This window comes from Emys orbicularis, chromosome 10 (assembly GCF_028017835.1).
Source record: "Emys orbicularis isolate rEmyOrb1 chromosome 10, rEmyOrb1.hap1, whole genome shotgun sequence".
Lineage (NCBI taxonomy): Eukaryota > Metazoa > Chordata > Testudines > Emydidae > Emys > Emys orbicularis.
The window spans coordinates 55,233,426-55,247,322 of record NC_088692.1 but is presented as its reverse complement, the minus strand read 5'-3'; the positions used below and the strand labels follow the sequence as shown (position 1 = coordinate 55,247,322).

Genomic DNA, 13,897 nt, shown 5'->3' with positions numbered 1-13,897 from the left:
AGTGCTACTATTTATTTTATTTGCAATACAAATATCAATAAGAGTAAATGGCAACACTACATAGTAAATATAGTAATATGGGGTTAAATTGCCGAATTGCTTAGAAGATGATGCTTTTATCATTTTATCAGCAGCTATTTTTTTGCTTTTATATTCTGAATGGGGGAAGTCTTTCACATACACATTTTAAGGAAGAGGATAGACAAAAATTAAACCAGTGACTAGAAATCTCACTAGATATTCTTCTGAACAGATGTCATTCATCTAGGTGAAATGTCTCATTTGTGCCCCAACACAAAATATTGTTGATATTAAATATGTTTTTAAAGTACTTACCTAGCATCAAGAATGGTGCGAGTGAAATATCGGAGGTACTTGAATATGGACATTGAATCTTGCAGTTTTAAGATCTCCTCTTCTTTGTATTTAAAAAGAGCCAGGGCAAAACGGAAAATGACCTGGATATTCAAAAAAGATTTATATATATACACACACACATTACATTCTGAATACACTTTTATAATAAAACTGGTTTTTAGAAATATTGTGGTCTTCCTGCATTAGTGTGTGCTGTTTAGCATAATGGCAGCTTTCTGTAGGGGAAACAGCTCCATTTGTGATGTTCAAACATTTTTTCCCAGGTACAATAATAATTTGGGCACCATCAAAACTAATGCCCAAAGGCTTCTGAGCTCTTTACAAAAACTAATCTGTAAAGCAAAGACAATATGGCCTAATAAACCACCAAAGCTGTTTCAGAGTTGAAATAAAAAAAATGTTCTGCATCATATTTAAAAAAAGTAATTGGCTTTTCAGTGCCTGGGACCTCACAATCTTGTCTTGTGGGGTATTTGAACACTTGGGAATATATGTTATAGGGAACTGCAAGCCAATTCAACTTTTGCCAACAGCTGCTCAGTCAGTCACTGGTAGGAGTTACAACAGTCTAGACACTCTGTCTATGATGGAATGGGTTCAGCAGGCCTAGCACTTTGCAACTCTGTACAGGTATATCTTATCACAGTATTGTGGTCGTTTGAAAGTTATTTTACACAAACAAACAAACAAACACACACATAAAAATAAAAAAAAATAAAAGCCACATTGTAAACTGGAATGTTCACTTAAGAGAAGGTTATGGTAGTGAACTTACTACTCTTGCCTATTTCCCCCCCCCCCCATCTCTCTTTCTTCCCCCTTCCCCTATTTGCTTAAGTACTGTGTTCCTGTTGTATCTATGTCTGAGAAAAATAAAACCTTTTAAATAAAACTGTCAGTTTTATTCAGCTACCATTTCATATGCGAGTTTCTGCTGAGGTACATTTATAGGCAGCTGTTTGTCTCTTTTTAATGCTGCAATTTTTAATTAATGGGTTACATGCCCCGAGCACTAGATGGGTGTCTACAGAAATAAATTTAAAAAAATTGCTGTAGGGTGACAGGAAAACAAATGCCACCTCCCTATTCTGAGCCAAGTCTTGCACTTTCCTACACCTCTATTTTAGAATATTTGTAACCCAGGAAATACTGGTTAGATATCTGCTTATTTCTCTAAAAGGACTGTGATGCATTTAAAGTGTTATGAAAGGGAACTATCTAAATACTTGGTTTTATTCTGCTTATTGAAAGTTGTGGAAAATTTCCAAGTCCCAAAATTTCGACTTAAAATGGAAGAATTTGTTGGCTGGAAAAGCTGTTTTGTAAATTTCCTCCTCACTCCATTTTTTGACCAGCTCTTAGAACTAACATACTCTTGTGAAATACAACCATCCCCCACCTTGAATTTCTCAACACCACAGTGTCTTGTTACAACATCTAATACGAACTGAAAAACATCTAGCTCATACAACTCACCTTTGATCCCTCATATAGGAAAGAGTCCCATATTTTAAAGAGGATGTCACTGACCACGCTGTCCACAAATACCACCAGAAACCAGTTGAAAGTTATGAGTGAGTAGTCAAGTTTATATTGTTCAAAGTGAGCATGCAATCGTGGCAGTTTCTCACTCATTAGATCCTTGAACACTCGCTGGTCAACCTAAAGACGACAGACATGCTATTACTGCTGCTAAGCACTTACATAGCTCTGTACGTGTTTCAAAGCACACCACTTTTTATTAGACATTTATACTGTAGTAGTACTTAGAAGTCTCAGTCAGGTCTGGGTCCCCATTGTACAAGGCACTTACATATACTAACCAATCTATTCTCACAATAGCCCCATTGTTGGAGGCAAGCATTATTACCTCCATTTTACCCAATTTCTAAGAAGTAGCTTTCAAAGTCAGGATTAGATTGAAACCATATTTCAGCAGCAGTTTTCAAGACTGTTTTATTTTGGCATAATGCATACCTGAGAGCCTAGCAGAGTTTTAGTATAATAATCACGAGGCATGAAAACTTCCACTATTGTAACCAGACACCAAAAAGCATCTTCCTGTTCCAAGTAGAGAAGTGCAATTGCTACCAATCTAAAAATAAAAAGAGACAGTTTTGAAAACAGGCCCACTAAAACACAAATCAAATCTATTAAAACTAAGTTTTAAAATAAAACTACCTTACTTTTTGTTCATCAAGGAATAATGGACTGATAATAGGCTACATTAACCAATTTGCTAAATACATTTAAAATTATTAGGATAGCTCGAACAGGAGGCATGTCTTGGGCGTCAGTACTTCTATTCAGCTAAATAAGTGGACAAATTAAGGCAAAAGGAAGCAAACTGATTTGCTGGAAGCCATTCTGTCAGTGGCTTGGCCAAATTAAAGTATTGGGAATCTGTTGGTTCCAAGGCCATTGCTGTGGTTCCTAATCCGCACAGCCTCCTTTAATGGCAGAGTTGAAAATAAAGACCCTCCTACACATTATACACAAAGGAAGTCCTGTGCATTATTTAAATAGCCTTCTGTAACAGAATTAAAGGAGTTAACATTTCTTAAAGCTATTGTTTTATGTACAACACTGCCAACTTGAAATTTACCATAATTTTAAAAATGAGCTAAAAGTAATTCTAAGGGCTATGCATGCCCGAGACCCCACGCCAATATTTATGGATGTATGATCACAAGTTACTTTAAAAAATTCTCCCCCTTTTTGCTGTGTGTTTCACACAAATAATCAGAAAAAACTAACTGACTATATAGGGGAAACTGTGACAATGATTACACATAGTTTGGCAGCAAACTCACAAAATAAATTAACAGAAAAAAGGTAAAATCAATATTTCTCACCAATCCCTTCCACGTTATAGTCATTGTAGGTCTTAGTTGAGAAATTAGGCTAAAAAATTTCCAATTGAAGCATGATATTTTCCTTTGATTTCCAAGTTATTTAGTGAGCTTTCCAAAAGTATCTAGCATCTAAAGTGAAATGACTGTGCAGCTTTTCAAGGTATTTTGTGATATACTAAGGCCCACTCCTGCAAGCTGCTTTGGCACAGGAGAACCTTTGTGCCTGCAGAGAGCCCCACTGAAGTCAATGGAGCACCATGCGCTTGCAGGGATCAGCCCACATAGAGCATCTTGTAGGTTTGGAGCCTTAGAAGTTTATTTGCCAAAAGCTATGGAAAAAAAAATACATTGATTATATTTTGTTGTATAAAGTGATAATCGTCTCTCTTTTCTGGTAACAGAGAGAACTGAATTTCATTTTTGCCTTTTGTGAAGAAGCTGGGATGGCCACTGAGTCAGAAAAAAACCACAATTAAGGAGTGAACTGTTTGAGGAAAAATTCCCCTAGGGCTGTACTATAAAGCATTCTAAGTGAAGGAGCTTTCAGGAATGTAACAGCAAGTGTGGCATATTCACGGCTTCCGAAAAAGTAACTGGTTGGGCTGTGTAGTTTGAAAAATAAAATAAAAATACTAATGTGTCTGTTTTACTTTTCCATTTCATGAAAACCATAACATGATCAAAGGACATTTAGCTGCATTTCTGGTCTTCCTGTTTGCACAGTCAAGGGGAGCGATGAAAACCAAAGTTACATTAAGTGCACATAATATCAGACTTGACTTTTCTTTTTCAAGTCAGATTGCCTTAATCTAACATCACTTGCTTGTTGAAACTTCTGAATGTGGAAACAGTAACTGCTTAGGACATCATAGAACTATGACAGCTTCTCAGACTTTGCAAGGTGAAGGAAACTACAGTGAGGGCATAGATATTACCTTTTCCTTAAGTTTTGTGAATCTGCTGAAGTCTGAGAATTAACGTTCAAAAACAGCAAAAACATTTTATAATTATTTTATTAAGTTAGGTCACACTCAGTCTGAAATTCTAATTCAGCCATGAGGTTTCTTGCATTGTCTCCTTAATCACCTGGTGTTGGCCAAGAGCATGATGGCTCTGATCCAGAATAAGCCATTCCTTTTGTTATCTCCAAGGGTAGTTCATTTTTGAGCACAGTACAATTACCTTCAGGACCCAAGTTTTTCTAAGCACAAGTGACTGATAAGCAATCAAAAGGGAACACTTCTGTTCCCTGTGCCCTCCACCTTTGTGTGAAATCCTATAGACCTTGTTTAGGCTCCCAATCCTTGGACAAGTCCAGTGGCAAAGTTGTTTAACTAGTTATTTCTTTCATTTATCTACCACTGTAAGCAAAACTGACTAACACACTTCATTCCCCAACTCCACTTTTTGCTAGGTTCTTATGTCAGCAGCTATCTCTATACTATTTAAGCATTCCAAACCAACAGATTTCTGGGCTTTCGAGATAGCAACCCGTCTGCCTTGATTTAGGAACTTTGTTTTTTAAATCTAAAAAAAAACCCCAAACTATACATAATTCTCTCTAATTTATGAGGATTTCATTTCATTACAAAAATATGATTTTATATAATTTTTATATAATTGTATAATTTATGAAAATTTCTGTGTCACACAGTGTTATTAGATTCACCTACATATGAACCAGATTGGATTGCATTTCCCCACTCTCTCCTTTTGCCCTATCTCTTTCTTCTCTTTACCAACTGCCAGTACAGCAATATCCCAATTAGGTGTCTCAAAACAATCAAGGAGAAGTGACAACTTTAAAAATGTTGGTGGTGGAGACAAAAGAAAACCAGGAAGAAAGTTACAGAAGAGAATATCACTCCCCTCCCCCACCTCGCGGCCCCACCGAGCCAGTCTCCCCTACCACCAGATTCCTGCAATCCTTGATTTTATTTTATTTCTGGGTCACATTTTCTTAGTAAAAAAAAAGTAGAAGTATCTGTTGCATAGTGAATACTAAACAGAATGTTCTTGCTCTAGCTGAGGCTTATGTGAAAATAACTGGGAAAATTTTGGAAACATTTTGCACACATTAAGACACAAGATTAATTTACCACAAATTCCTCCCAGAGAGGAATCCTTTTGGGATTGTCTACACTATTTTTTGTTGTTTTTCTTTTATGCACACATGTAGCTTCACCAGCTTCATCTGGTATAGATTTCAAACCAGGACAAAGCTGTACCAGGCAAGTCACTTTACACCAATGCAGTAAACTTACTAAACTCCACAGGTGTTAGCCAGTGTAATTACATCAGTGAAAAACTATATCAATGGGGGGAAAAAGTGCAGACAACCCCTTCTTTTACAGAGGACTTTTATGGATCCTGAATATTCTTCTGTACTTATGTTAGGAATGCTACAAACTCTTGAAATGTTTTTTAGAATGGAAACACCAGGGTCAGGATTTCCTGACTGGATTTATTAGCATAAGATGCACTAGGGCAAATGATAGGGTCTGTGGCCCTTTACTCCTGGGGGAAGTCTGTGCCAAAAAATTAAAAATTCTGCGACCAATATTTTAAAATTCTGCAAAATTCTGCATATTTTTTGTCAAAATAATGCAATATAATCCAGCTAGTTTCAATTATTTTGGTAATTTATTTAAACTACAATACAGTGGATGGAGAATGGGAGCGTGGGGCATTGGAGGAAATCATCAAACCCTCTTCCCTCCCCCCACATCTAATAGTAATGTAGCTAGTATTGACCCTTTACATCTAATTATTAGTCAAAAAATATATGCACCCATATGCTCAGTGTTACATCATAGGCAACTGAAGAGCAAGTGAGGGCCAGAGACTCAAACTCACAATCTATACTGGCTATTGACCATCTCCAAAAAAGTTAGTAGCAAACAGTTCATGGAGCACATTTTGATAGGAAATTTTTTCAGTCCAAAAATTTAGACCAATTCTAATCACTAAAGCACCATAAGCATTTATAAGGCCATACTGTCCTTTACAATAAGGCTCCTTTACACCAGTCTGGCAATGTAAAGGAGTCTTAAAATTTTTTACACCTGTTTTATACTCTTGGGGGAATTCGCTACGAACAATTAACTAAGCAGGGAGGCTGCTACATTCTCCTCTGCCAGAGGGAACAGAGCCTGCCCTACAACTACCTCTTCAGAAATACCCCAAAGCCCTGCCCCTCCACATCAAGCATGCTGCAATAGCGAGTGAGAGGGACAGAGTGTCTCTCTCTCTCTCACACACACACGACTACCTAGTCCCCACACCTCCAGGCCGTGATTTACATCTCTACTGGCTGCTTTGGGTGCCCAAACTGACCTGTCTGCACTGCCAGGGAGTGGGCGCATGACCACTCTTGCGGCTTCCCTTTGCTTCCCTGTCAGAAGTAATTTTTCTGTGGGTAAGCAAAGAAATCTGCGGGAGCAATGAATTCTGCGCATGCACAATGACGCAGAATTCCCCCAGGAGTAGCCCTTCTAGTGCCAAACGTTTTTAACCATCAGCCAGAACTTTCATTTTTTTGTTTTAAACTAAAGACGGAGATAAAAGCAACACAAAACTTCAACTCAATTAAACACCACATTCATTGTACAAGTTCCCTCCAATCCTACCTCTTCTGCAAAAATCTATTTTACAGATTTCTGTCAGTCTATGCTTATGGCCCAAGCATGGATTTTTCTCCTCATTAAAAAAAGCCAACAAATTAAAGCACTTGATCAAGTTGTCAACTCCTCTGAATAGAAAAAAAACTGTTATAATCTAGTGCATGTCTTTGAAAGATGAACAAGTATGCCACAATATGGCCCTTAGATGAACTTGTTTCTCATATTATAGGAGGGAGAATTAAGCCCCTTATTTTTCAGGAAATTATTTATCAATTTTATGATCACTGTCTTAAAATGGCACTTTTAAACATTATTTTGAATGACTTTTTTTCCTGCAAATTCTTCCTGTTAAATAATTCAACTATTTGATACATTTACTCCCAAACTGTTACCAACGTTTGAAACAGCTTCCAAATTAGCAAATCAGCAAGATGAGGAATTTCTCTAGTGAAGTCAACTATAAAAAAATTCATCTTCCTGAGGCACAGTGCTATCCTTACTGTACAAGTCTATTAAATGTTTCACTATACAGCTCTTTTATTTATCAGATTTGAAATATAATACCTATTGAGACCTTGGCAATATCCTATATCAGGATTTCTCCATGAAAATGCCAGAAGGACATTTCTTAGCTTCTGGATCCCTTCAGAAGTGGGGGAAGAGTAATGCTTGTTGTTTGGCAAAGTTCGCAAGAGATCCAGCTCTATTTGTTTGGATGCAGGATTCTGTTTTTCAAGGGCATTCTGAAGCAGGGTTTGGAAATATCCAGGATCAGTGCTGTCCTTGCATTTTTTAATGTGGAGGTTGATGCACCACTTCCACATCTTGGAACGATGTTCATGCGGGATTCCAGAGCGGATAAGGGTCTTCAGTTCTGGACAGCATATCATCTCCCTGTTCATTGTGCTTGCAAAATAGTTTTCCCATTTTACCCCTGTGGAAATCTCCTGGTTTTCAGTGAGAGAAATGGATTTCAGATCTAAGGCTCGCACCTTTGCTACTAATTTCTCTTCCTCATCGTCTTCTGGGACTGTCTGAAACCCATAAATATCATGTTCACTGTAAAGAAAAAGAAAAAAAGAATATGATTTCTACAAAAAGTTTGCAGTCTGGTATGTTCTAAGGAAATTCCAAATAGTCATTCTTAAGTTACTTTGGCAATAGTTTATATAGCAATATCCTTAAAACCATGCCAGAGCTTTCATACTATTTTAATAAAAGTGTTAAAGTTCCCTATTCAGTTTATTACAAAATATATTTTACTTTTTGAACCATTCTGTATTCAAAGGCTGTATCTACATTTGGAATTAATGTTATCTAAGTCACTGCAAGGAGTTTAAGCCACAGAATTATGGGTCAACCATGTTGCATTAATATCTGGAATAGTTAAATGTATTGGATAATTTTGCCGATATTTAATTTGATACCAAATTATTTAATATAATTGAAACAAAGTATTGTGCTTACAAGGCCTGTTATGTGATTTCACCGATATAGTTATGCTATTATTCATGGAAGGAAAGTAAACTAGAAATTAAAAAAAAAATTACCACTATCAATTTTCATATGCAAATATCTTTGGCCCAGCAATACACATCAGTCAAGAAGCCTAGGGTATAAGTGTACTGTTCAGAGGGGAAATGGAGGATAAGAAAACATTGTATATTCATTCTCCTGAAGTACTTTTAAGATACTTAAGACTTTACAATATATATGAAGTTTCATATCTGAAATCCATTCTCCGCCCATGCCTCCCTCCAAATACAGACTGGATGCCCTCAAAATAATTAATTAGCCTAAGGTTTACCTGACAAGGAAAGGTTTAAAGAAAGCTTGTTCTGGATGCTCACTGCTGTCCACTTTCAAAGCATCTTCAAGCAATCGAGTAATGACATCACGAGCAGGGCTCTGTTCCTCAGAGCAAACAGGATTCTTCATTTCTTGAAGCAAGATCAAGTATTTACTTTCTATCTGACAAAGTTTGGCTTCCAGGCTAGCACACTGTAGAGAATAACATGCCAAATTACTGTACTAATTTGAAACACAAATACATGTCACACTAAGTATTTCTAAACATCTGGTTCAAAATTCACACAGCCTAAAGATCAAAAGGATACAAATCTATAACCTGAAAATAGTCCATTTTCCTTTCCTATTTTTACATGCCCAGAATGCACAAAATGACTCAAACATTTGAACAAACATTTTGAAATGGATTTTATTTTATTATACTGTTTATGATAGCAAATACTATAATTAAATGCTGCATACTCAGACTGGAATGGATCTTTACAGTCACAACTTACTGGTGGGGGAGGGAGAGGGTGTCTTATTTTGGGCTGAGTTGTCATATGCCGAGTATCAGCACAAAGGTGATTTTTTGGGGGGGCTGCGGGGAGAGGAGGGCACTTTGAACAAAATCCATTCAGCCACTGATGTGTGATATGAGTGGTAGCACCAATCTTTTATACTCTTAGGGTACGTCTATACCCAGCCGCTAGTTCGGCAGCTGGCAATCGAACTTCTGGGTTCGACTTATTGCGTCTTGTCTGGACTTGATAAGTCGAACCCGGAAGTGCTCGCCGTCGACTGCGGTACTCCTGCTCGGCGAGAGGAGTACCGCGGAGTTGACGGGGGAGCCTGCCTGCTGCGTCTGGACCGAGGTAAGTTCGAACTAAGGTACTTCGAACTTCAGCTACGTTATTCACGTAGCTGAAGTTGCGTACCTTAGTTCGATTTGGGGGGTTAGTGTAGACCAAGCCTTACAATTTAAATACAACTGACATTTTAAAAATCTAAGCTTGTGTGTGCGTGTAGTCCTCAAAGTTTGATAGATATTGGTTATATATATCTTCAAAATTATAAAATGTTTCAAAATTCCTTGCTTTCACTCTCCACATACAGACTCCTCTAGAGTCCAGAAATTATGATCCTGCACCTCCATGCCAAAAACCTAGCCCCACACATACTTATATCATTCAGGCCTGGCTACAACTTCATGGAATCCACATATGAAACATACAAAAACGCACTCCACGTCTGGACATGTCCTGCTCAAACAGTATATCCACATACATAAACATACCTAATTAGCCCCAAGCAAACAATAACTTGACCACATTCATTCAAATACCCTACTCATCTGTACACAAATGTGCTCTAAATCTACATACGCTGACACAGGCTACAAAAAAAATTTATTCACTCTTCCCACTCACTAAAGCTTACTGTACTCAATGTGACATATTTAGTGTACTGTTGTACATGACAATACAGTCTCATCCTTAACTGCATTTCCTGACTTGTGTGTCCTGAAAAAGCAAAATGTTGCAATCTTAATGTTGCATGAAATATTCTGTGCTCATAAATTAAGACTGCAGTTTTTAATTCACTGGTAATGTCAAGTCATACAAATCTCTGAGAAATCATTCATGCAGCAAGATTAAATAGATTGTAACAAGCACAGTGGCATTCATCAGAGAGTCGCCATACAAAAAATATCTAAACAGTTCCATTTCTACTGTAGAGTGGAGTTTCTTGGGCAGATTTACAAATGAAATTGCAACACAATGGAATATAAACAGCATGTGTGTGGGGAATAAGTCATGCCCACATTACCATGTGTCACTCTTCAAGAAAACTGAGAAATAAAACTTTTAAAAAGACAATGGATTTAAGGAGCTGTGCAGTTCTGAGTGCTGAAAGGATCATTTTCACTGTTTAAACATTTCTCCAATATCTATTTTAGACATTTTCAAACAGAAGTGGAACCCTTCAAGTATAGCAAAACTGAGTTAATCGGACCTTTGCATTCAAGTCTCTCTCCCTTGTTTCTGCATTTCTTCGTAGAGCAGAAAGTTCCAAAATCTCCTTATTTAAAAATTTATTCTGGGTTTTGTAACCCTGAAGATTGTCCTGTTAATAAAAATAAAAATTGAAGTTTACCATCTATAGATATTGACATTTAAACTTCTACTTGACAACATACAGTAGAATATAGGACAAGCAGTCACTATTAGATCTTGACTTGACCTGAAGAAAAGCTCTGTGTAGTTCGAAAGTCTGTATCTCTCACCAACAGAAGCTGGTCCAATAACAGATACTACCTCGCCCATCTTGTCTCGCTATTAGATCTTGTCAGTTAAATATCACTACCAAACCACATAATATTATTTTTCTAGCCTTGCACAAAAAAAGCCAAACTTACATTGCCAGTACAAATCTCCAGGAATAGGTTCAATCAATTGGTACCATATATATGATTACTTCAAAGGCTATGTCCACGATGCAGAAATACACATATCTAGCAAAAAGCTCACTCACTTTAACCTGTCTAAACCCTGACCTCCAGAGCTTGAAGTTATGTGGTGAGTGAGAGAAAGATGGTACTTTTCAAACAAACAATCATCTCTTGCTACTCCCACATCTTCAACATTCCTCATCTGCTACATCCACTTCTGTTAGTAGATAAAATACTATTTGCTTATTCATTTCTGTAGTTTAATCCCTTATTATCCAGAATTCCTTATGCTCTGATGTAGGAAGTTGCGGATGAAATGACAAAAAGGGATTTTCCCTTTGAAAGTTTTATTTAAATAGGAACACATTCATATTCCAAATTGTTTTGGAGTAGAGTAATTATCCAATGGCAAGCAAGCTTAAATGGTAGTTTACCAAAAATACAAATTTTGTTTGAACCCAAACTCCAATATCCTATAAAACTGTGAAAGGAGTTAGGGGAGAAAGTAGGTCACTAGCAATAGGGTCAGCACTATTAATTCTGACTTTATTGCTGGTCTATTCCTCCTTTTACGTCTAAGTCACCTTTCCGTCATTTTACATTGGTCTTTTATTTCCCCCCCTTATTCCTTTTACTCTCATTTATGTTTACCATCTGTTCTTTGTTTCTGACTCTTCTTTTACATCCTTGTTTTCTCTTAGGGTTACCATATGTCCGGATTTCCCCGGACATGCCCGGCTTTTCAGTCTATAAATAGCTGTCCGGGGGGGATTTTTAAAAATCTAAAAATGTCCGGGATTTCCCCCGGTCGGCTATTTATAGACAGAAAAGCGGCGGCCAAGCGCCGCTGGGCACCCAAAGCCCCTTCCCGGCTCCCCCCATCCCCTGCAGCCTTACCACGCTGTCCGGCCCTGCAGCTGTCTTCCCCCTCCTCCACTCCCCTGAACGCTCCGCCCACCTGCTCCTCCCCCTCCCCTGCTTCCCGCAAATCAGATCTTCGCGGGAAGTCTGAAAAGAAGCAGGGGCAAGCGGGAGGCAGCAGCAGGTAAGCTGGGGCGGGGGGCGCGAGAAGGAGAGCTCCGGGGAGGCGCGGCCCTGGCCGAGCGGCTCCCTCCGGCCCGGGCCGAGTGGCGCCCGGCAGCCCCAGCGGCTCCAGCCCAGCTCGGGCCCCAGCGACCCCGGCCCCAGGGCAGCGACCCCGGTTCCGGCCGAGCACCCCCGGCCCGGCTCGGGCCCCAGCAGCGCCGGCCCCGGCTCCGGCGGCTCGGGCCCCAGCAGCGCCGGCCCCGGCTCCGGCGGCTCGGGCCCCAGCAGCGCCGGCCCCGGCTCCGGCGGCTCGGGCCCCAGCAGCGCCGGCCCCGGCTCCGGCGGCTCGGGCCCCAGCAGCGCCGGCCCCGGCTCCGGCCGAGCGCGCTGGCCCAGCCCCGGCCGAGCACCTCCGGCCCGGCCCCAAGCCCCGCAACCCCGGCCGGAGTGCAGCCCGATTCCTGGGCTCTTTAAAGCCGGCCCTGGTCAGAGGACAGGGAGGGGGGGTTGGATGGGTCGGGAGTTTGGGGGGGGGGGGCTGTCAGGAGGGCAGGGGTGTGGAGAGGGGTTGGGACAGTCAGGGACAGGGAGCGGGGGGGTTAGATAGGTCGGGGGTTCTGGGGGGCTGTCAGGGGGGCAGGAGTGTGGAGAGGGGTTGGGACAGTCAGGGACAGGGAGCAGGGGGGGTTAGATGGGTCGGGGGTTCTGGGGGGGCTGTCAGGGGGGCAGGGGTGTGGAGCAGGGTCGAGGCAGGCAGGGAGCAGAGGGAGTTGGATGGGTCAGGAGTTCTGAGGGTCCTGTCAGGGGGCGGGGAGCAGTTGGATAGGGCATGGGAGTCCCCGGGGGTCTGTCTGGGGGTTGGGGTGTGAATATGGGGTGGGGGTGTGGATAAGGGTCGGGGCAGTCAGGGGACAGGTAGGGTCGTAGGGGGTTCTCAGGAGGGGGCAGTCATGGGACAAGAAGCAGGGCGGCTTAGATAGAGGGTGGGGTCCTAGGGGGCAGTTAGTGGCAGGGGTCCCAGGAGGGGGCAGTCAGGGGACAAGGAGCGGGGGGGAGGTTGGGGGTTCTGAGGGGGGCAATCAGGGGGTGGGAAGTGGGAGGGAGTGGATGGGGGCGGGGCAGGGGCGGGGCTAGAGCGGGGCTCCTCCCCCCCCGTGCCCTCTTATTTGCTTGTAGAAATATGGTAACCCTATTTTCTCTCTACCCCCTATTTTTTCCCCGGTATTCCTGATTACTTCTCAAGGTATTCTTCCTCCATAGCAATTACTGTATTCACAGGTGCCGACTTTCCAAAGTGCCCGGGGGGGGGGGGGGGAGGGAGGGGTGCTCAACCCCAGTTCACCCCAGACCATGCCCCCACTCCACCCCTTCCCTCAAGGCTCCGCTCCGCCTTTTCCTGCCCCCTCCCCTGAGCGCGACGCGTCCTCGCTCCTCCCACGCCTTCTGAATGCAGCGAAACAGCTGACTGCGGCAGGCGGGAGGTGCAGGGAGGGAGGGGGGGGGAGGTGCTGGGGGCGAATTGATGGGGGGCTGCCGGTGGGTGCTCAGCACCCACCATTTTCCCCCCGGGGGTGCTCCAGCCCTGAAGCACCCATGGAGTCAGCGCCTATGACTGTATTACTGAAAACACAATATACTGTACTACAGCAGAGTGGACCAGCACAACACTTTAGTGGCTATGGATTATATTGTCCTGCAGGGAGCAAAATGTAGATCCCAAGCTCCACTGGGAAGAGAAAAAAAAATCTCATGGGTGTGAGTATTCTAGAGCAATT

At 41.5% G+C, this 13,897-nt stretch overlaps 1 protein-coding gene across 2 annotated transcripts in view; it reads right to left on the bottom strand.

The window, feature by feature from the left end:
• Positions 1-13,897, bottom strand: part of TBC1D2B (TBC1 domain family member 2B) — a 69,080-nt gene that overhangs the window by 3,144 nt on the left and 52,039 nt on the right. For both annotated transcript variants that reach the window (XM_065412840.1, XM_065412841.1), the window contains exons 7-12: positions 10,661-10,771; positions 8,664-8,857; positions 7,421-7,915; positions 2,356-2,473; positions 1,855-2,040; positions 337-458 (exon numbers count right to left, since the gene is read on the bottom strand). In XM_065412840.1, the coding sequence (XP_065268912.1) occupies positions 337-458; positions 1,855-2,040; positions 2,356-2,473; positions 7,421-7,915; positions 8,664-8,857; positions 10,661-10,771 (1,226 nt within the window). The remainder of the gene's footprint in view (positions 1-336; positions 459-1,854; positions 2,041-2,355; positions 2,474-7,420; positions 7,916-8,663; positions 8,858-10,660; positions 10,772-13,897) is intronic.